This window comes from Populus alba, chromosome 15 (assembly GCF_005239225.2).
Source record: "Populus alba chromosome 15, ASM523922v2, whole genome shotgun sequence".
Lineage (NCBI taxonomy): Eukaryota > Viridiplantae > Streptophyta > Magnoliopsida > Malpighiales > Salicaceae > Populus > Populus alba.
The window spans coordinates 13,334,262-13,356,857 of NC_133298.1; the positions used below are offsets into that span (position 1 = coordinate 13,334,262).

Here is a 22,596-nt window from a genome sequence, read left to right on the forward strand (position 1 = left end):
ATTAGTATATATTTATATGGAAAACAACTATTATCATGTATGCTTCCTAGACTGACAAGTAATCTGTAATCTTTCTTAGGCTCCGTTTGTTTGCAGGAAAGTAAATTCCTTTTGGAAAGTGAATTCCGGGGAAAGTGAATTCCTGGAAAGTGAATTCCGGGAAAGTATTTTCCGATGTTTGGTAGTGTTATGAAAAATGAACTGGAAAACACTTTCCAGTGTTTGGTTATGTCATGGAAAATGAGCTGGAAAATAACTTATTAATATTTTATTTTTTTCAAGTTTATTAAAATAATGAGAACAAATCTTACAAATTAAAAAGTTGAATGATAATGAAATTGAAAAAAATATATAAATTAATCTCAAATAAAACAAATAATAATCAAAATAATAGGGATCAAATCTAAAAAATTAAAAAAAAATGAAAAATGAAGAAATTAAAATAATAATAATCAACATTTCATAAATTATTTCAAATAAAATAAGTAACAATAAAAAGAATGAGGATCAAATTTGATAAATAAAAAATTTCAATAAAAAAATGATAAAAAAAAAAAGCAAATAGCAATTATAAAAATAAGGACCAAAGTTAATATAAAAATAAAATTGTAAGAGATGAAATTGAAAAATAAATATTCAAAACAAAATATATATAGCAATCAAAAGTTTGAGGATCAAATTTGATATAATCAGCAAATAATGACATTTCTAAATTTTTCACAACTTCCGGAAAGTGTTTTCCCCTCAAATTTTTCAGGAAAACACTTTCCTGAAAACCAAGCCAAATTTTCCTTTTACTGGAAAGTGTTTTCCATTGACCAACTTTCCTACTGGCAAACAAACACAAGAAAGTTTGGAAAGTGCTTTCCCGGAAACCACTTTCCGGAAAACAAACACAGCTAAAAGGAAAACACTTTCCTGAAAACCAAGTCAATTTTTTTTTGACTAAAATTGACCGGAAAGTGTTTTTCGTGACTGGAAATTGTTTTCCGTTGACCAACTTTCCTAATGACAAACAAACACAGGAAAGTTTGGAAAATGGTTTCCCGGAAATTACTTTCCGGGAAACAAACAAGGCCTTAGCCTATCCTTTTAATGGCGTAGAATTGTATTTTTTTTCAGAAGGTTTTTTTTCAGCAATAACATTTTTTATATCTTTTTATTGAAAATGAGAAATTCTAACAAAACTTTTCTCTTGGCCTGCATGCAAACATCAAAAAAAGCTAATTAAAAAATAAATATTCTCTCGCAAGAAATGATAATTCCCAGAAGATGACTAAATTTAACACCCAATAAATGCTAAGAAGCAGCAGCACAGCATGCACACATCTGAATTCTCAGATAAAGCGTGCCCTGTCCCGTCCCGAGGCATCAGATACTACAGCGAACAACCACCCTTGATCCACTAGCAAGGACCACATCCATTCAATCCATGTTCGTCGAGCCACTGTGCCCACTCACAGCAATAATAATAATAAAAACAAAAAGAGCATCCCCACCACCAACACCCCAACTTGATTTTTTGGGCCATAAAGCAAAGGAAACCACACCATTTGTGGTTGAGAAGCATATCAAGAGATATCAGCAATTAACAGAAGTGCCTGGCTTATTTATTTCCAGTCATGTCGAGCTCGCACTAGCAAAAAACAGTCACAGAACCAAGAGGAATCTATCCAAAAGATAATAATAGCATAAACCAACAAAACAACCTATTCCTTTTCAGGTCTGTACATTAGCAAAAGATAAAAATCTCAGTCACCTAATTTAACCTTATCTACCCTATTTCTTCTGATTAATTATGAGCCAGCCCTCCCTTCTTATCCTTCCTCAAGCAACAGTGATGATGTTATCACCATTGTTCATACTTGACATCGCCTGGAAAGCTGAAGACCTTGATGTTGATTCCCTCTGAACAAATGGTGAAGACAGTTTGAGTGACAGTGATGATGAATCAGCAGTTGGCTTCAGATTTAAGTTAAGATCAGGCATTGCTGGAGTACAAACAGCTGGAACGACGGCAACTGGGCGGACTAGATTTGTTGAGTGGTTAATGAATTGATGGCCTTGTCCAAGTGATTGGCTCTCCATCATTGGGTTCTCAATTTGGAGAGGCAGCACAGAGGGGTTGACAGTTCTAATAGGGATCGACGGCACCCCAGAGAAATTGGTGATGCTGTTGGCTTGCAGTGGTGGAGGTGGCGTTGGATTTGACGGAGATGCGTGGTTGTTGATATTGCTGTCCTGGCGATGAGCTTGCTGCTCTTCCTTTGGCATTGAAGTCACCTGATAAAAGTAAAAACCAAGACGATGCTCAAAGCTTTTTACCAATTGCTTGGTGAAGAAAACAAGGGACATGGAACAAAATGCATGATTGTAAAGAGAACACAACTGATAGTAACAACTGGTACAATTACCTGGGCAAGCTCAAAGTCAATAGTTTCAGTTCCGAGAACAGAAAAAAAAAATGATGACTTTCATATCAGTATTGCTTCTCCTTGTTGATCTCAACAACCCAGAAAATATTTTATAAGAAACTAATAAAATTTTACACAAATAATGTCAAGGCATAAGCATTCTTAAATTCTTTTTTTTTTCCCGGTGCTGTTGATATCTACAACTGACTTGGATTAAGACGTTCTCCAATCAAACAAATCCATATTCAATTATTCATCTCGATTAGAATCAAAATTGTCTGGTTTAAGAAATCAAACACAAACCAAATTGATACACAAAGCCTTGAAAAAGTCAGTGAATCAAAACCTAAGAGATTCAAAATTAGGATTGATATCAAGTTTCTAAGATTTAAAAAATCTAAACAAACCAACTCAATACACAAAGGCTCAAAACAATTCAGTTGATGACAAAGCACAATAGCATGGATGGGATGGGATGTGATGCGATGTTGCTACCGTATCGGCGGTGATATCAAAGAGACTAGTTCGGCGGCGGCGGCGATTGACACTATTGAGGCGGAGAAAATGCTTCTGAGCATGACTAGCAACCTGAGTTGGAGTTCGAGTCTTGACAAAATTACGAGAAATTCCTCTCCAATCTCCTTTTCCCACTTTCTGCAATCCAAAAAGGAATCGCCTGTGCTCCTCCTCCGTCCATGGCACTCCTGTTTCATAATCCACATGATCACAAAAAACACCCCAAACAATCTTCTTCTTTTTAACCAAACAAACAAAAAAGCAGAAATATTAATTAATCTGTGTATCTAAAGGTATCCAGCAAATCCCAATTAATTAGACACACCAACACAAATCAAGGATTAATAGAGTGATTGATCAGAGAACAAAACACAAATCTTAGATCAACCAATAAAAAAGTTTCTAGTTTAGTATCACACAACCCACACGCAGAATATCAAAAAGATCGAAAGAAACCTCGCTTTCTTTCACTACGTCTTCCAGAGGCAGAAGAAGAGCGGTGAACGGTGTCATCTGCAGACATATAACCAGAAACAGCAGCACCAGCATCCTCCTCCTCATTATTATTATCATTGTTCGTATTAGGCGTCATCTCCTTGTAATACTGATACTCGGATACATTATTCAAGCTCACATTCCTCCTAAAGTTATCAACCACCACTCTGACCCCAAACAACCTGATCTCTTTCGGCTTCGTCTCCGCCGCTCCTTCACCACCGCTAACGGTGGAGCTACTCCCGGTCACCATCTCTAAATCTAAGCGAAAACAAAAACGTCAACAGCTTCTCTCTTCTTTTCTAGTAGCTAAACAAGACAGTGAATCCAACAAGTTGTGAAGGGTTGAAAAGGAGTCCATGTGTATGCTCGTTATATAGGACATGTTTTTTAAAACCGAGGCTATGGGAAGCGTGCCACTTGTTTTTTCCTGTTTTATTTTGGAAAACAAAATAATAATAATAATAAAAAAAGGAAATAGGAAAAAGCTCGCGAGGTTTTCTCGTTGTTATCTTTGATCTGATCTGATGATGATGATGATGATGCGATATGGATTTTAGGCAAGGTTTCGGAGTGTTTAAGAATCTGATGTTAAATCTTCTTCTCTTTTTTTTTTTTTTCCTCTCGATATTTAATGATTTAATTAGGGCTCGTTTCCTCTCTTTTTTTGTTGGTATTTAATGATTTAATGAATTAATTAATTATCCGTCAGAATCGGAAATAAAAGTGGTTTCATTTGTCATCAACAATTTTGTCTCAAATATTTGTTTCCTTAATTTCTTATCTAAGATATTCTTTTGAATTTCCTATTTCAAATTATATTACTTGCACAACAAGAATCAGAATAGATATAACTTTCATGACTCTCACGTGGGAATATTTATCTCCCACACAGGGTAAAAAAGGAAAGCAGCTAGATTTTGTGCAAGGTTCTGAAGTGTTCCTAAATAATCTGAAATTGTATTTATATGATTACCCTTTTTATGTGTTAATAAAAAATATATTTTTTAAATAAACAGTTTAATAATGTGATAAAAATTATTTTTTAAAATATTTTAAAAAATATTAAAATAATATTTTTTTATTTTTTAAAATTTATTTTTAATATAACATATTGAAATGATATAAAAATGTAAAAAAATAATTTAAAATTTATTTTGAAGACGCGAAAACAAAATGTAAATCACGACAACATTGACAAAAAAAAGAGCTATGAGAATTTAAAAGAAATAAACGGGGGTCGCTTGGCTTCCTTGAAGGAACCAAGGAGAGGCAGTAAAATGGAAGTCTTTCTTTACAATATATTGCCATCAGAGACTATTTCGTAGTTACTCCGCTGCCTATTTCATAGGACAGCGGGCTGCTTGGAACCCCGAGTTCACGTAGTCTTCACTTCACATGATGAAAGTGAAGAGACGATGAACGCACATGGTGTCCTGCTGGAGGGATTTCGAGGAAATATATAAATATCTCATCCAATCCCTTTCTTTGTCCTAGTCAACCTAATATTGTCTGTGCCACTTGACCTTTTTTTTTCTTTAAAAAAACCCGTTTTCTTCAAGATGATCCAGAGGGGCAGCATCTTCTTGATTCACCGGATTCTCCACGTAAAAACAAGATGCCAGCCCTGCCCTTTCACATACTATGCTTTCTTGTAAAAGCACCCTCCAAAAGGGAGGTCAATACTGGTTGAGTAAGAACATGTTGATGGGCTTTCTCATCTTTTCCCTCTCCTGTCGTCGGAGGAGAGATGGGGCGTGTGGACCACGCATGAGGCATCGCGCATCCACTTTCCATCCAATTTGAGAGAAAGGAAGAGGATTGTTTAGTTTACTGTTACATGGGATTACAAACACCTTTCATGGTGGGTTGTCTTGGGAGGATAAGCCAAGATAACGTTTGGTGGTGGGGCTCCACTGTCACTTCTGTGTTTCCATCTCCCAGCCATTTAATTTGACTTTTATAGTCATGTCAAAAAGATGGAGCTTCGGAGGAGAATATGCTCTCAATATCAGTACCGTCGAAGCTGCCAGCCACCTATTTTCCCACTCCTGAAATAAACCAATTAGCTAGATTGCTTTACATAATAAGCATGGCGGGGGTGAATAACAACATGGCACCATTTCCATCGTGAGCTAGCTAGGGCTAGCTCTTCATGTGAGAACAACTTGCATGCATCATAATCTTATTATCTTTGACCTCTTACATGGAAATACTGTACGATAAAATCATGCTATATAGTGAAAGATCATGAGGACGGGGGGCACGGCCTTTGGCACACAATTACTTAAAACGCGACAGTGCTCTCTTCCTCTCTCTCACTGTGTTTTTTTTTTTTTTTTTCCAAGAAACAAAGTGCACAGAGAATCAAGCACGAAAACTATGCAAGATTCCGCGAAATCACAGAGGCGATAGTGTTTATGACTGGCAAATCCTTGGCTTGGATATTGCGGGCTGCTTCTAGCTGCGTGGTGATCATATATAGCCTTTTCTGGCCCCCATCATCCATTATATATATTCTTTGTCGTGAGCACTTTTGCGTTTTGAGCATGTGATCCTAAAACTCCTCTCTGGATGAATCTCTGTCCCGAAAGTGTTTCCTTAGTGTCAAAGAAAATGCAAATGAGCCGTCGCCGTCGCCGTCGTCATCATCATCATCATCCTAATGAATGTGAGAAAAGGTCATTGCAATCAGGGAATATAAAAGGTCGACACAGCACGCATTTTTTATCTACAGCCTCGAGACCAATGGGAAATGCAGAACGACGCTAGCTTGTTCAATTTACCTCGTACTATAGATAGAGAGGACAGGATGAAAAGGTAAATGAGAGCACCTTTACCTCTGGTGGGGGCTTTCAATTGACATTGTTATTTTGAAAAGGTCAGCGCACGGCTCCTTCTGGCTAATTCATAGGTCGATTTATAATCGTTGTTGTACTGATAATAAATTCACTATTTAGTGTTTTTATTTTTTTTTTTTTTCTTAGCTTTTTCTTCTTCTTCTTCTATTAAATTTTTTTCCAAGTTCGTGTTGTGGATTTTTTTTTTTTAACTTTCAATGGTAGAGTGGGTTTTATATTTTTATTCAATTTTTTCTAGGAATTTATTCCGATCTTATATTTCTAAATCGCAGATTTGATAAATTAATCCAAATTGATATATGTCAGGCCACTTTTTTTTAATTGATTTTTTTATTTAATTTTATCCTTTAATATTAAATTATAAATTGGTTAAAAATTAAGTTTTGTAGTTTTTTTTATTTGCTCTCTATGAAGTTATCTCGATTTATGTTATCCAAATCGCAAATTTGACAAGTTGATTCAGGTTCACTTTATTTATTATTTAGAATTTTTTTATTGAATATTTTTTTAATTAGATTTTATAATTTTTTTTAGGGATAATTATATCAATCATCCTATAATCGTCAATTTTTCACTCTTCATTCATGATTTGAAAAATTACAATTTAATTATATACTCGACTTTAATAACTTTATTAACACTTTAGATCCTTTCATTTTGTACAGAGAAATTCAACAAAATTTTTTGTGTTATTTACACATTTTTATTTATAAAAATGATTAAATTGCCATATTCAATAAAAAAAAAAAATTATTATTATATTCAATTTAATGATTAAATTATCCCTCGTACCTCAAAAATAGCAAAAATATCATAATTTAACCATTATCAAACAAATCAAAATATACACGGTTTATGAGATTAATCGAGGTGTATATAAGCTGGTATGAACATCCATATTAAAAAAAACATATACACACAATCAACAACAATCAAGAATTTACAGCACACACATTTGAATTAAATTTAAATTGTATAGTCATTACAACAACCTTTTTTTAATATATGGCAAGTTGCCATAACGAGCAACAATATTTTAAATTATATAAAATTACATAATAGTAAATAATGTTTAAAACATGACTAATCAAGTTAAACAGTGATTAATTATAAATTAATAATATGATGATTATTAAAATTTTATATAATTGTTAATTTTAAATATTATAGAATTAATTAAGGTATATGTAAGCTGAACCAAACATCTATATTAATAATAAAAAAAAATAGTGTAAATGAGTTATTGACAAAACCTGAATATTTATTGACAAAATTAACGTAATCATTCAATAATGTTGATTATTCCTATTTTTAAATTTTCTTGAGAGCCAACATTTAAAAATATTATTTTTGTTAAATGAACCACGGAAGAATAAAAATCATCAATATTTTTCCGGCCTCGGTTCTTAGTGATGTGGCTTGCATGCCCTTCCCAGTGACAAGCAACTTCAAACAAAAAAAACCCATAATAAAATTATTTAATAAATCTAAAAAGTTGGAGTGTCAACTACAGCTAACTCACTATTAATATCAATAATGAATCATGTGACCCCCACCTTTTTTTTAATTGATTTTTTTATTAAATTTTATTCTTTAATATTAAATTGATTAAAAATTAAGTTTTGTAATTTTTTTTATTTACTTTTTATGAAGTTATCTCGATTATATAACCCGGATCGTAAATTTGATAAGTTAATCCAAGTTGATTTTGTTTATTTTTTTTTAATGTTTTTTATTGAATATTTTTTTTAATTAGATTTTATAATCTTTTTAGGGATAATTATATCAATCATCCTATAATCGTCAATTTTTCACTCTTCATTCATGATTTAAAAAACTACACTTTAATTATATACTCAACTTTAATAACTTTATTAACACTTTACATCCTTTCATTTTATTTTGTACAGAGAAATTCAACAAAAAAATTTGTGTTATTTACATATTTTTATTTATAAAAATGATTAAATTGCCATATTCAACAAAGAAATTGTTGTTATATTCAATTTAATGATTAAATTATCCCCCGTGCCTTAAAAATAGCAAAAATATCATAATTTGACCATTACCAAACAAATTAAAAAATACATGATTTATAGGATTAATCGAGATATACGTATACTGGTCTAAACATCTACATAAAAAAAACACATACACACACAGCCAGCAACAACCAAGAATTTGCAGCACACACATTTGAATGAAATTTAATTAGTATAGTCATGACAACAACCTTTTTTAATGTATGGCAAGTTGCCATAATGAGCAACAATAAATAAATAGTATTTTGTATCTTGTCATGATAAATTATACAAAATTACATAATGGTAAACAATGTTTAAACATGACTAATCATGTTAAACCATGTTAAACAGATATTATAGAAGAGTTCAACTTGTAATTTAACATGTTATTAGCACAACATTAGCATAAACATCATAAACATATATAAAATCTAATGTTAATTTAAGGTTTACACAACATTAGCAAAATAGCAACCTTATTGTTAATTTACGGAACTGATTTCTCCTCCATAGTAATACTCTGCTAATGTTATTCCTTGAAAACAATAAAGAGATGGTATTCCTTGAATTACTCTACCACATTCTCCAAATTACACAATAATTAAACATGTCAAATTCCCAAATTACACAATAATTTTATTAAACATGAAAAAACCAAAGAAGCTTAAAAACATCTAACAGGAATGGAAACTCAGAAGAGCTTCCTTGAAGAAATTCATCCCGTGCCAAAAACTCAATGAAGCAACATCAGTGTCCAAAGCAAACATATTTTTCCAATTCAAGGGAGCTAGCTCTGCGAATGCCAATTTCATCTGTTGTCAACAGTTTAAACATATTAGGGCAAAAATGCAAGAAATTGGAGTGTTCCAGCACTTCGTTTATTGATCAAATCGTTAACAATACATTCCATTCGACATGAGAGACAAATTCCCATTCATCAAAGTAAGAGAAATGCATTTGAATTAGCCAGCTACATTGCTTTGCCTCTCTATCCTCATGGAAGGCACCTCCTCTTCTTCTCTCTGCCTCTTCAAGTTGCAGCTACAACCAAATTAAATGTGGTTAGAAGTTAAAATCATGAAACACTAGGTCCTAGTGTTTAACTTGTTCAAATAATTGATCAATGCGTGTAGATTTTTTTTTAAAAAAAAATGTAAGTTCATTTACATGTGAGAAATTAATCTACAGCTACAAAACTAGTAATCCTTTTCATCATCCGAGCTCTCCCCACTATTGAACCAAGGAACTTGATGTTACAACACGTCCCACTTTTTACTTTATTCCAGCAATGTGGTTGTTGATATTGACCTCCACAAAAACTTTGTTGATTTCCACGTGTGGACACTAAAAAAAAACAGCAGCAGATCAATCCTTGGCACATAGCTCTTTTAACTGGAATACGTTGCAGATTTTCCAGGCCCTGAAAACTGATGAACGGATTATGCATATCGACTTAAACTGTGCTTGTCATAAGCTCTGTTCTGGTTCCCATTCTTGCTCCAGAATTGGACTTGTTGTGTTGGCTACTCTCAATATCACTCGATGTTCTTGTTCCAGAAAGAGAAAGAGGGGAGTTAGTTAACATAATGAATTTATCTTTCTTGGTCCCATCTGAAACTGATTCTGTTCCCAACAGAAAGCGCTTGAGCTGGGAACGTTGGCAGGTAATTCGACCTTTGTTCCATCCAGAGTAAGAAAATGAAGATGGCACAATATCCTGCAGAAACGAATGTACAGCCTTCCCAATTGGAAAATCTTGTGCAACTGAGCTTTTCTCCAACAGTCCCCGTCTGATAAGGAAGAAAAGAAAAAACATCACCATAGTAAGAGCCAAAAGTTTCAGACAAACACAGAAAATCAAGACCAAAAAATATAGCACATATTAAAAAAGTTTCATGCAATCCATTTGAAAGATCTATAAAATATTTGATAAGCAAAACAGAAAATCAAGCCCAAATAACATACATAGCATAGGCTATCACCTTGCAACTTTTCAACCTTTTCACTAGAGTTGTACAACTGTGAGTTGGCAACTAAAGTATAAATAACTAATGTTAATAGCTAAGACTTGCAGGGATACCAACTATATACTTAACCAATATGGATTTGCTCAAGAGAGGCAAAGAGACAACCTGGGATGGTTATAATGCAAGAATTTAATATAGCTTCAAATAGAGGTACATGCTGGACACAGATCACATTGCTGACTGTGAGGGATGAGGAATCAATTCTGCTAAAAGCTATCTTTGTTGAACAAAAGTTCTCCCTCCCTCTGTCAGTCTCTAATAAGAAAGAAAGTAATAGTGCTTAGGAGAAAAGGACTTACACCACAATGACTGATGCAAGTTGGGGAATATCCTCTCTATTCATGAACATCTCGTACATGTTATTGAGCCAAACAGATATTGCTGTGTATGCACTTCCTTCCCACATCCTGCCAAATCATCAACATAAAAGTTAAAAAGGATGTCACAAGAAGAAAAACAATTTGAACAGAAAGATTTCGTTCAGCACCTGTGAATATCCACAGACCACACAAGTTTGCTTTTACGGAAAAGTTCAGGGAAATGCCCTCTCTTTGTTGCTTCACCAAGAACCCTTACAGCCCGTTCTTTCTGACCAAGCCACCATAGTGCTTCTAGAAGTGTATTATAAAACCTCATTCCCAAGCCACACCCTTCAGAATTAAGTTTGTCAAAAACATACTCTACCATTTGCCAGTTAGAGTCATCATCAAAATCTCCCTTGATCATCTGCCCAATCACTTGATGGATATTTGACGCTCTATTCGTTAACATCTCATCAAGAAGCTCATAGGCCTCATTCCATCTGAGAACAAGGGGCCCAAGAAGTGAGATAGGATGAAAAGCCTAAATATGCATCTGTAGCAATTGCAAAATTTTGAGAACTAACAATCAAACAGTTTTAATTCAACAAAGCACAGCATCAAAAACGAATTTCTAGCATTAGAAAGCCATTACAGCATAATGCATACACCATAAACAACACAATAACATCATGAGAAAGTAGCAGTGCTACTTCACACAAAGAAAACAGAAAAGGAATATATGTTACTGCCAAGTTTCTTTTCCCAGCGTATTAATTTTGTGGAAGAAGAGAATAGAAAATTTCTTCTCACATTCAAAATCTCAAATACCATTGACAAGCACCACAATAGGTTATGCAAAATAAAACTTAGGGAGCAAACCATATATCAATGGGAATGCTAAAACAGAGTCCTACTCACAGTCAATTAAACAAAGTCTATCTACTCATTTATGTCTAAGGCTACATGATAACTCTAATATTCTAGGAACCTAACTAGATTTTGTTCAGCATGTGTTACTAACGTCTACAGAATATTGACCACGATAGCTTACATTGTGCTTTCAACTTCTCTCATAAAAGTACATTACTAAGCCTCCATTCCAATTCGTGTTTACAAATGACAATAAAAGTAATCATGAATAGATGAACTCTCACACAGATTTCAAGTGTTTAGAAAACCAAGTGAATACTGACCTGTCACTCTTAGCATAAACAGCCAGCATCATACAATAGCACATGACATTCGGCAATATTCCCAATGCTTTAATTTCCTGAAATTGCTCCACACTCTCATCGACAAGACCCGCGATGCAATAAACACTTAAGACTGCCTCAAGTGTCCGTTCATCAGGAACTAATCTAGATTTTTCCATCTCAACATAAGCCTTAATAGCTTCTTCAAACTGACCGCCTTGTCTAAAGCCTTCAATCACACCATTGAAAGAATCCCGGTCCCTAGCAACCCCAAAATCACCCATTTTCAACAAAATAGCTTCAGTTTCCTTGTATAACCCACCTCTTGCAAACATGTAAATCAGCGTATTGTAAGTCTCAATCGTTGGCTTGCTGCCCATTTCGTTCATAGTATTAAGCGTCACAAGAGCTTCCTCATACATCGCAGCTTGTCCATATGCTTCAATAACTCCAGTATATGCCTTTGAACTTGGTATCATCCCCTTCTCACTCATATGAAGTAAAATCTTCTTAGCATCATCATGTAGCCCACCTTTCCCACAAGCAAATATCAACCCCTCATAAGTTTCCATATTCGGCTCAACATTTTCCTCCGCCATATCATGAAACAATGTCACCACCTCCTTGTAATACCCACCCTCACCAAACACATCTATAAGTGTATTATATGTAGCCGCATCAGGCTCCGTGTTACTCACTTTCATCTCCAAAAATAGCTCTCTTACTTCATCATACCTCCCATGCTTCCCATACAAACCCAACAATATACTATACGTCTCTGCATTGGGCACACACCCCGCTTCTTGCATCAGCCGAAACACCCGCGTGGCATCCTCAATATTCCCTATTATTGCATATGCCTCTAATAACACATTATACGATGAAATCTCAGGTACATTCCCAGTAGAAGCCATCTCCTTGAGCAATTCGCTAACCTTGTCTAACCTATTCAATTTCCCAAAAGTATCAACAAGATAAGTGTAAGTTGTTATATCAGGCACAACCCCTCCTTCATTCATTGTCCTAAATACCATCTCTGCCTCATCCCCTAATCCCCTATTAGAACAAGCACAAAGCAGAGTATTATAAGTGACAATATCAGGTTGTATTCCTTCATGCCTCATTTCGGCAAACAAACCTAGCAGACCCTCCCAATCTAACCCACCTCTCGCACACGAATTAATAACAGTATTGTACGTCAAAATACTGGGCGAAACCCTTTCCTTCTTCATTCTTTCAAGTAATTCAAGAGAGACCTCATACTTACCATTCCGGCCGTAGGAATTAATCAATGCAGTGTAGGAAAACACACTGCGTGACACTCCGTGCGCACCCATTTCCTCGAAAATATCGCTGCATTTTTCGAGGAGGCCTTCGCGGCCTAACAAACTAATCATAATTGTATAAATATGCTCATTTGGCTTACACCATATTTGACGCTGCATATGCTTGAAGAGCCGTAACGACCTTTGCCAATCACCGCGCTGCGCGAATTCCTTGAAGACCAGAGCGAAGTCGTTTAGCGAAAGCTTGTTTTTGAAAACGTCGAGACATCTTGCTATGCTGCCGCGTGGAGGTAAGCTGCTTAGTTTGTTAATTAGGGTTTCGACATCGTAACTGTACTTGCCTTTCTCGACGACTACGGAAGGGTTGCCGAGGACGAGTTCTTTCGGCTTAGCTCTGGCTTTCCAGGCGCCGGAATAGGCTTTCCGGTCGCTTGAGAAGGAGACTAGTCGGCGGTGGGAAGGAAGGTTTGGGAATGGGAAGGTGTGTTTGGATTTGATGATTTTAGTGGAGATGGGCGAGGGGCTGGGGATGGAGAGGGAAGGAGATAGGGTCATTTTGGTGATTTGGATAGCATGAGCTTTGGGAGGTCGAGGAGACGTCTGCAGAGTGGGTTTTCTCAGGGGAAATTGAGATTTGCAGCTGAATCTTCTCGGGAAATTGGGAAAATTTTGCAGAGAAGAGGAAGGGGGATGGGTCTGGAGAGTGAAAGCTTGAATTGAGTTCGCTTGGAGAAGGACACGTGCAGTTTTTGTGGATAAGAAAATGGAGCGAGCGGATTGGTCGGGTTTTCTTAATTGGATCTAACCGGTTCTGGTTTTCTTACTTATTTGGCCCGAATTATTAATGGATCCTTTTATTATAATAATTATTATTATTATAGGCACTGAAGACGGGGGCGGCGCGCGGTCATAAACTTTTCGAATTCGCAAATGGGTAAACATCACGCGGGATCCTTTTATTTCTTACATTTATACAGATCGATCCTTCGATAAATATCTCGTCAAATTGAACTCAATGGCTAGCCAAGTCGTTTTAAAGTTATTTAGAAATAGAGTGTTACTTTGATTTTTCAAGAGAAATAGAAAGAAAAAAAAAGAAAGGAAACACTGAAAATGATTTTTGTATTCAAATGCAATTTTTTACAAAATAAAAAAATGAACTTTTTTTTTGTTTACCCCTACAATTTTAAATTTTCTAATGATATTCTCTTAGCTTCGAAAACATTCTAATTATACTAAAAGAAGTAGGGTTCTTTAGTTTGCCTTTAATATTTATATAAAGAATTAAAGCATATTAATATATTTGTTGAATTCACATTATAATAATTTTGTGTTGTAACTCAATTGATTACGTTCGAGACTAAGGTAGACTAAGGTAAGAGATCATGAATTCGAGTACAGCAGCATAAAATATTTTCATTCAAGCGATGGATAACCTATTGTTGTGTGTATATATATATATATATATATATATATATAAATAAAATAAAGCAAGATTAAGAGCGTGTTTGACAGTATGGCAGTAGTTGCTTTTCTAAATAACTTTTCATGTTAAAATGTATGCCAATGATATTTTTTTTATTTTTTAAAAATTATTTTTGACATCAGCACATTAAAATGATCCAAAAAATACAAATCGTATTAAATTTTAACAAAAAAAAAATTGAATTTTTTGGGAACGCAGTTTCAACCACGTTCCCAAACACTACCTAAATTATTGTGTTTGTTCTGTTACTGGTAGGTTAGGTGTTAGGCCGGATTCTTTTATGTTTTTTTCCTAACCCCCCCTTTTTTTTTCTTTGATTCTTTTTGGCATCCTGGAAATTTTTAGTTCATAGCGTGAGCATACAAATTAGTGTTACCTCTGATCTTTAAATAGGCTAATTTTAAATTTGGTTTTGAGTTCTTTTTAGGTCTTTAAGTATATTTTACAGATATGACATAGCATTTGAGTATAGATATGGAAAGGGGGGGAAAAAAAAGGTTAGCTCCTTGGTAGTGATTTAATAATAAAAGGTAAAATTTGAAATGTTATTCGAAACCCATCCTAACATGTCTAAAACATCATAACCCCCTTGCTCTGTAACTTACAGGAACAAGTGAAATTCCTTAAATTGATGATGCAAGAGCAGTTGAAAGCATGTAATTCGAGGGCTTTGGTAGTTTTGTCGAAGTGATGTAAATACCATTTGCTTTATGATATCGTTTATTTTTTAATTAGGTTGCCAATCTGTTATTTTTTCATGGGACAATTTAGACCCTAATTATCTCTCAATCTTCTGTTTTTTTTTATTATTATTATTAACATGAGTATCCATATTAGTTTGCGCGTATCACTAATTCCACAGATTTTAAAGTTGATAGTTATATAAGTCTCCAGTGACCCTGAGGTGATTTCTAGAAAACAAATCTAGAGTCTCATTAATTGAGCTATACCCTTAAGAGTTTGGGTTTTTTTATTCTTATGGAGTAGGAATAGGAGGAAATGAAATGTCCTAAGCACTATGTTTGTCATCGCCTCCTACAGAATTAGAATACTTACTGTACAACACTTGATTACGTAATTGTTCACTAGATCTATCACTAGTCTGTTGTTACATTCTAGCTTGCTGAGTGTTTGAAGTGGCCTTGATCATTTCTCTCTTCCTTACATATTCTACCGCTATCCAGTTTAAAATTCCTTTTTGTGTTCGTCATTTTCTTTGTTCCTCATCAGATGTAGAACAATTATGTTTCTTAGTTCATGAATATTTGCTGCTGCCGCAATGATGGATAGTACTGCTCATGGCTTCAGGCATTATATGTTCCCTGATATTTTCTTTTATGACCAGTTACCGGAGGTTTCTATTATTCAGCTTTGCAAATTCTTGTGGTCGTTAGAATGTTTTATGTTGCAAGCCATTGCAGAGGTTGAATTATTGTCCTGTTTGTTGTGGTTCTCTTTGCACTAGGTTTCACAGCTCACTAATTTCATTTGAACTAGCCAAAGTAGCTATGCTGTGCATCCATTTTGCTTTTGATCTAATGTAAAGTCATGATATCACCATAAATTCATTCTTGATCTCTATCTGGGACTGTCATTTTTCTGCAGAAAATTGACAAGCAAGGCACTGGCCAGCAATCTTCGTGACTTTCATTTTAATTCGCAGAATTTACTTTTGTTCTGCAGCCAACTTGAGAAATATACGTGTGATTTGGGAAATATACCATTTCTGTATCACCAGATAAGTATTGAATCCAATCCATAATCGTCTACACTCTACAGTCAGCTGCTACATGTCATAGACCGATGGCCCTCTTGAATGCTAGCCCAGGCCATGTTTTGTCAGTTCTTGTGTTGTGGAGCAATTGAACCAAGGATTGTCGTGAGCAATTTTGCAGATTACACGTTTCGTTTGGTAAATTGAATAAATGAACTGGTAATATGCCTGTATTTTATGTGCTGCCTCTTGTCGATATAATCTTCTCTGTAATTACTTGTGTATTGCATGAACACGACCGAGCACATGATCTATTCAAGCTATTCGACTGTTGTACATTTAATCTTCTTCAGGAGAAGATTTTGGCACCTGCTTACAAGTAGATGCATATTTCTTATCCTGGAGAACGTTAAATTGGAGCAGGATGATCCTTGACCAGCTGCAAAACTCCATTGCATCTCTTTGATCTGCAAAAAGCTCAGAATGACAAGCTCTGATGGATATGGCGAGACATGCATGTTTCTAAAGTAGAAATTCCAGACAACAATAGGTCCACATTATCAATACCATTTATTGGGTAAGGATAATAAGCAAGAACAACAAGAGAAATTGAAACCATTCCTTTGGAAACAGAAATAGCTATACAAATCCAACACTGTATATACCAGGCTGGGGCCATATTTGGTGGTGGAATGTTCTCCCAGTCTGCAGAATACCTCTCTGTCTCTCAACATCATGTCCGGATTTATAATGCTCGATACAGAAGGGGGAAAAAATGCTACAGTAAAATGAAGAATTATGGATAAAATGACTTTCTTTTCACTCTTGTTACTGCAAATGGCTATAGAATTGAGAAGCTCTCCCGGGCAAGCTGTATAAGGGAACTGTTTATGTTGCAACTTGTGATGAGAAACTTCATGAGTGGACAGCACACTGTCTTACAGATAGTCTTTGAATTTTCCTTCTTCATTTACTGGTTTCTTCTAAAATGGAGATTTCACAAGAACTGGGCCATCCCAGTTATGCAGCGAATCTGCAAACTGCAAGAATTTATCAGGTCACTGACCAAAACAGAATTTTATCAGAAACTTGAATTTTGCAGACTTCCAACAACCCATTAAGCAGAGAACGTTGAAGAACATCCTGAAATTTCATGGTAGCTGGCATGCAAGCTGAAAAGGCAAGAAAGCACAAGAAAATGTACTAGGAAATTTTTTCCTCTCCCTTGAAGCTTCACGAGGAAATATTCATAAACAGCTCCTTGAGTAATTAATGGAACATGGAGGTCCACATGACCTAAGTTTGCGAACAACTCTCCAACCCGGAAAATTGAAGGAAAGAAAAAAACAACAAAAGCAAACAATAAGAAGATATTGTTGCCATGAACCCACCAGTTAACTAGAAGTTTTATTGCAAGACATGTGATGCACGGAGTTTGATGAGCTGATTCTTTTTTCTTCTTCTTGTTTTGTATTTTCAGAATTAGATAGTTCATTAACAAATGCCTATTGAATAACTTCAGGTTTGAATTTCAAAGAAGTGCATCTGGAGGGAAGGGAAGTGGGGGGATCCAGGCTCTGTCAAATGCCAATCCACGTAAAGACATGCAACTTGTAAGTCTAAACGAATCAGAAGAAGGATGAACAGTAGGACACCTTAAGTAGTAGTTCAGTATCAAATACCTGCTGATCCTTGGCTAGTGTTGTGTCACCTCTGAGTTCACCCGTGCGCCACCATGAATCTCTGCCAGGGGATTCACAATGAAGCCAGCACCACTCTGAAGCCGCAACCTTTGGTTCCCCAAGTTACTTGTTTCAGATTGGCCATTCCTATCAGCTCTATTGCGCACAGCAGCTGATAATGGAGTACCCCTGGATGAAGAAATCCTTGAGTTTGAATATCGGCCATCTGTTTTCCTCCAGAACTTGGAGCTCAAAAAGTCTGCACCAGGTAGTAAACAACATGTGGTTCTATTGGAATCTCTGTTAGGCATCCCTCGACTTGATACAGCCAAATCATATGATATCTCATCCAGTGCCAACTCCAGGCCATGCACACGTGTTTCAAGGGAACGCATCCCATTTTGTGAGCTCCCAATGAAACTCTACATGTGATAAGATAATGGGAGAAAGCGTGAACAGAAACCTTCATTAAAAATACTAGTGCTTGAATCAGCAATATACATCATATAATCCAATGTGGTTTATTAGCATTTATTTTAAAGATGTAAATGATTCTTTTAAAGATATGATTCCAAATTGACAAGTCTTACAAAACGTTTTCAATTATGCTCAACAATGAGATGGACAGTTTATAACAAGGAAATCTACATACATTGACCATTTTAATTTTCACCACCAAAGTACTGATAAGTTATTCTAAGATGAAGCCCAAGTTTCTAGTCAGTGGAACAAACCTGCAGGAGATCTAGTAGGCTAGATTGCTGTCTTTCAATCTGAACAAGCTGGTTGCGAATCAAAGATAAATCCTCAGGTTCCTTGTGGTTGCTATGTTGATTCTCTGTCCCAGTGCTAGCTACAGCAGTAGACTGAGGGCTCTCCTCGTAACAAGGAGCCACTCGAGAACCAGACTTGAAACCACCAAATTTAAGCGTCTTCTCATCAGAGTTCTTACTGAAAAGGGCTCGTTTTGTTTCTGGCTTTGCAAACCTTCTTTCTGAAACATTAGCATTTTTCTCATTACGATCATTTTCCCCACCCGCCGTTGACGAAATACTATTAGGAACGGAAATCTCAACTTTCCAGTCCATGAGCTTCTTCTGGTCCACTTTCCCGTACATTGCTAGACTTGTTTTCTTGTCGGTACTCTTTAGAGGACCCCTCTTCCTAGCCGTGGCTGCTAATGAACCGTCAGGTGGAGTAGTCCTGATAGCCAAAACGGATTTTTTCCCCATTTGAGTGGCTTCAGAACCAGCAGCGCAAGAATTCTTGGATCCAGACCAGTGACGCTTATCACTCGCATCTTCTGTGATCATAAGAGACCAAAATTTGGAAATGGGTTACACAGACAAACAAGAACAAAATCCCATAACTTGCAACACATGGCATATGCCATGTTGAATGTTAAAAATCTCAGATTTATTTAACAATAAATCTAAAGACCACAAAAGGATCAAAACAGGGTAAATTCCATAATTTAAGTCTAAATAAATAGAAGAAATTAAAAAAATCTGGCTTCAAATCAACAGAAATTGTCCCATCTACAAATCAACAAAACCAAAGCATATCAACTTCTTCTCCAAGATAATCCACATCTACAAGGATCAAATCTAAAAGAGAAAAGAAAGAAACAGCAACATTACTCCTCAAGCCATTACCTCTGGAAGAAGCCAGTGACCGAGGAGGCGGAGATGCCTCCTCTGACACATCCGGAACCTGCTTCCATGCCTCTATTGTCTCATTCATCACTTCCCTTGTAGCCTTCACCTAAATTAAAAACAAAATAAATAAATACAAAACATGGACACACACTAAAACTAACACAATCAAATGAGAGCCAAAAAAAAAAAAAAAACCTTGTCAAATCTCCGGTTCTCGAAAACTTTCAAGCACTCACTCTTAAACTCAGCAACACCATCCCTCTCCACAACAGCCAACTTCCTCAACGCCTCAGCAGCGGCTTTCCTCGAATTCCAATCCTCACTACTCAAGAACCCAACCAAACACTTAACCAAACCTCCAATCCCTCCTCCAATCCCGCTCACTCCACCAACACCAATCACACTCCCTACAACCACCAGTCCCGCAAATCTCGCTTTATACCCTTCACTCCTAACCAGCCTCTCCAATCTCGGCACCAGCACCTTCCCCAACCTCCCCGGTTCCGGATCCGGCGCCGCATCGATCGCGGCGGCCAGACACAGCGCGGATCCAATCTGCGCATTCAATTCCTGTTCCGTAAACACCGATTCACTCAACTGCTTCAAAAAGGCAGTCGAGAATGGAAGTTTCGTGATATTGGAAGCGAGTGAGGTTATTGCTGTCAGACACTGTGAGCGGATGACAGAGGAGTCAGGGTCACGGAGACGGCGAGTAATGTAAGAGAGGATTTTAGGGAGAGAGTTTGAGAGAGAATTAGAGTAGAGAGCAGGGAGAGTAGAGAGAAGGTGAAGGCACTGTTTGCGTACTAACGGCTTGTCGTTTGCGTCGGTGGAGAGAATGCAAGAGAGGAAAGTAGGAAGTGTCGTGCTATCCAAGGATCCTGCTATTTTTTCTAATTCTGTTGATGCTATCTTGTACGTGTCTCTGTCCGACAGCTTTGTTATCAGAGTTAGCACTTTTAGTTTCAGTTTCTGCGCCATTTTTCTAAGTTCTGGTGGTTGTGGTGATGCAGCTAACGGTGGTCGGGTGGTGGCGCTGGTGGTATGCGTGGCAGCATTGCCAGTGGTGGTGGTTCGGGTCTTTTCCTTTCCGGTGTGGTGAAGCTGTCTCAGTTGCGCATGAGCCTTTTAAACTTAAAAGTAGGTGGGTGGTTATGGCTAACGGGGACTAATGTAAGCAAAGCTGAGATTTAAAACGATGCTGTTTTACTTGCGCTGAACACAAGACGGTGACGTTTTCTGTTTAAGTTGGGTTTAAGGGAATCAACGTAGCTGGAAGTTACTATTATGCTTTGGTTGCGTTGCATGTGAAAGACATTGGAGATAATAAAGCAAACAAAGTAAAAAGCTGCTTTAAATATGGGCAACAAGTTCTCCATGCTTAGTTTTGTCCAAAAAAATCATGGGCAGATCCAGAAATTTTAGGAATAAAAATGTAAAGAGATTAATAAATTCTTTAAATATTTTTAAGATTAAAATTAACAAAAGAAAAACAAGTTATTTAATCATCAAACTATCTTTTTTCTTAAATAAATAAATTGGTATAACTAGCTAGTAATGCATATCTAACTATATCTATCATAATAAATGAATGTTTGAAAACACAAATCAACCTATAATTTTTAAAAAATATTAATTTTTTTAATTAAATTTTTTATATGTTTTGAATAGTTTTTTTGATATGGTAATTTTAAAAATAATTTTTTTAAAATATATATATATATATCATTTTAATATATTTTAGCATAAAAAATATCCACAATTAGAACTTAATAATGTTTTTGTAGCTCAATTAATACACATGATACCAATATTCTGATTAGATTCAAGTACCCTACAAGTTGATATCCCATTAATTAATTAATTGATTGATTAATAACAAGGTAATTGCTCGTTTTAAATTAAATCCTCCGTGATAAGAATGGATTTTGCTTTCTCCACACTTTAAGCAACATCTTCCACAGCCTTTAAACATCACGCACCGACCTTACCTTATAATGTACACTCGCTGCCATTATTTTTTATAGATTTTGCAGCAAAAGGAACCGCTCTTTACTTTTCAGTGACTTGACACACCAGAGTGAGACTCTGGATCTACTACCACGACATGGGGAAGGGAAAGTTCGGATGGATGCAGGACCACGGTATTGTGGTCCTCGAACGGAAGAACGAATTGTGCGCGTCATGGTAGTTATTACGGGTAAAAATTAGCGCCAAAAACTAAGGAGTCACGTGACGCTGGCACGGATTTCCAACCAAGCTGCCCGGTATCCTATGACTCAAATAATGTCTCAGGGGTTAATCATAAATGCGTAGGGCAGTTTGATTTTGTATTTTAAAAATATTTTTTTAAAAAAATTAAATTTATTTTTTTACTCAAATTAACCTTCTTTTAATATTTTAAGATATTAAAAATATTTTTTAAAAAAATATATATTTTTAATATATTTTCAAATAAAAAAAACTTTAAAAAATAATCATATATCCATACTTACAAGTACCCTCTTACTCCTGCATAAATTTGGAGGAAACGATCTGATGAGCTGTCATGTTGCTGATCGATACGATGGGTTATTTAATTAAGAAGCTCTCTTCCAGGTTTGGTTGCCACCTAATAATCGAGGACACAAATTCTAACTGATTGATGAGTGGTTGAACGGTTCAATATTATTTTGTCTTAATAATATATTAGACAAGGAATAAGTCGTACGTCTAGTCCGATAGATTAATTTGAGCAGGAAGGAAGGATTTGTATATATTTCTATACATATTTCTTCTCATCTGTACATTTCTTTGACTTTCTTTTGTAATTAACTCCGTGAGCTGCTCTCACTTTAAGCTTAAGGTAATAATTCATTTTTTTAGCACGCTCATTTTAGCTCAAGGTGGATCATGCATGTTGGGAATGTAATAATAATTTTTTTTTAAAAGTGGAATT

General features: G+C 35.8%; 3 protein-coding genes across 8 annotated transcripts; all 3 read right to left on the reverse strand.

Moving 5' to 3' along the window:
- Positions 1-1,588: 1,588 nt before the first annotated feature.
- Positions 1,589-3,788, reverse strand: LOC118033465 (transcription factor MYB1R1). Its single transcript, XM_035038468.2, has 3 exons — positions 3,387-3,788; positions 2,910-3,118; positions 1,589-2,283 (listed from the first exon to the last, which is right to left on the reverse strand). The coding sequence occupies exons 1-3, from the start codon at positions 3,676-3,678 to the stop codon at positions 1,828-1,830; spliced, it is 957 nt and encodes a 318-aa protein (XP_034894359.1). The 5' UTR covers positions 3,679-3,788; the 3' UTR covers positions 1,589-1,827.
- Positions 3,789-9,063: 5,275 nt separating this feature from the next.
- On the reverse strand, positions 9,064-13,877 carry LOC118033464 (pentatricopeptide repeat-containing protein At1g74850, chloroplastic). 2 transcript variants are annotated; one of them, XR_004684860.2, is made up of 5 exons: positions 11,833-13,874; positions 10,825-11,139; positions 10,637-10,744; positions 9,478-10,100; positions 9,064-9,351 (listed from the first exon to the last, which is right to left on the reverse strand). XR_004684860.2 is itself a non-coding variant. In XM_035038467.2 (4 exons), the coding sequence occupies exons 1-4, from the start codon at positions 13,671-13,673 to the stop codon at positions 9,764-9,766; spliced, it is 2,601 nt and encodes an 866-aa protein (XP_034894358.1). In that variant the 5' UTR covers positions 13,674-13,877; the 3' UTR covers positions 9,064-9,763. The 2 variants fall into 2 exon arrangements, 1 of the variants encoding a protein (XP_034894358.1); XM_035038467.2 differs by having other exon boundaries at positions 9,064-10,100; positions 11,833-13,877.
- Positions 13,878-16,867: 2,990 nt separating this feature from the next.
- Positions 16,868-20,990, reverse strand: LOC118033463 (TORTIFOLIA1-like protein 3). Of its 5 annotated transcripts, none has more exons than XM_035038466.1 (5): positions 19,854-20,990; positions 19,656-19,764; positions 18,735-19,300; positions 18,001-18,422; positions 16,868-17,358 (listed from the first exon to the last, which is right to left on the reverse strand). In XM_035038466.1, exons 1-4 carry the CDS (start codon positions 20,637-20,639, stop codon positions 18,015-18,017), a joined length of 1,869 nt encoding a protein of 622 aa, XP_034894357.1. In that variant the 5' UTR covers positions 20,640-20,990; the 3' UTR covers positions 16,868-17,358; positions 18,001-18,014. The 5 variants fall into 5 exon arrangements, with proteins under 5 accessions (XP_034894357.1, XP_034894356.1, XP_034894354.1 ...); XM_035038465.2 differs by having other exon boundaries at positions 16,868-17,351; positions 18,735-19,303; positions 19,854-20,989; XM_035038463.1 differs by having other exon boundaries at positions 18,735-19,303; positions 19,854-20,989.
- Positions 20,991-22,596: the final 1,606 nt, after the last annotated feature.

What these genes read in the sequence shown, in the direction of transcription:
- LOC118033465 (XM_035038468.2), bottom strand. Translation starts at nt 3,678, where the DNA reads ATGGTGACCGGGAGTAGCTCCACCGTTAGCGGTGGTGAAGGAGCGGCG. An exon ending in ACGTAGTGAAAGAAAGCGAG is followed by an intron (nt 3,119 to 3,386) that starts GTTTCTTTCGAT and finishes ATTATGAAACAG; the next exon opens with GAGTGCCATGGACGGAGGAG. An exon ending in TTGATATCACCGCCGATACG is followed by an intron (nt 2,284 to 2,909) that starts GTAGCAACATCG and finishes TACTTTTATCAG; the next exon opens with GTGACTTCAATGCCAAAGGA.
- LOC118033464 (XM_035038467.2), bottom strand. Translation starts at nt 13,673, where the DNA reads ATGACCCTATCTCCTTCCCTCTCCATCCCCAGCCCCTCGCCCATCTCC. An exon ending in TGGTCTGTGGATATTCACAG is followed by an intron (nt 10,745 to 10,824) that starts GTGCTGAACGAA and finishes ATGATTTGGCAG; the next exon opens with GATGTGGGAAGGAAGTGCAT. An exon ending in CTTGCATCAGTCATTGTGGT is followed by an intron (nt 10,101 to 10,636) that starts GTAAGTCCTTTT and finishes CTTCCTTATCAG; the next exon opens with ACGGGGACTGTTGGAGAAAA.
- LOC118033463 (XM_035038465.2), bottom strand. Translation starts at nt 20,639, where the DNA reads ATGGCGCAGAAACTGAAACTAAAAGTGCTAACTCTGATAACAAAGCTG. An exon ending in AGAACCGGAGATTTGACAAG is followed by an intron (nt 19,765 to 19,853) that starts GTTTTTTTTTTT and finishes TTTTTAATTTAG; the next exon opens with GTGAAGGCTACAAGGGAAGT. An exon ending in GCCTACTAGATCTCCTGCAG is followed by an intron (nt 18,423 to 18,734) that starts GTTTGTTCCACT and finishes TATCACATGTAG; the next exon opens with AGTTTCATTGGGAGCTCACA.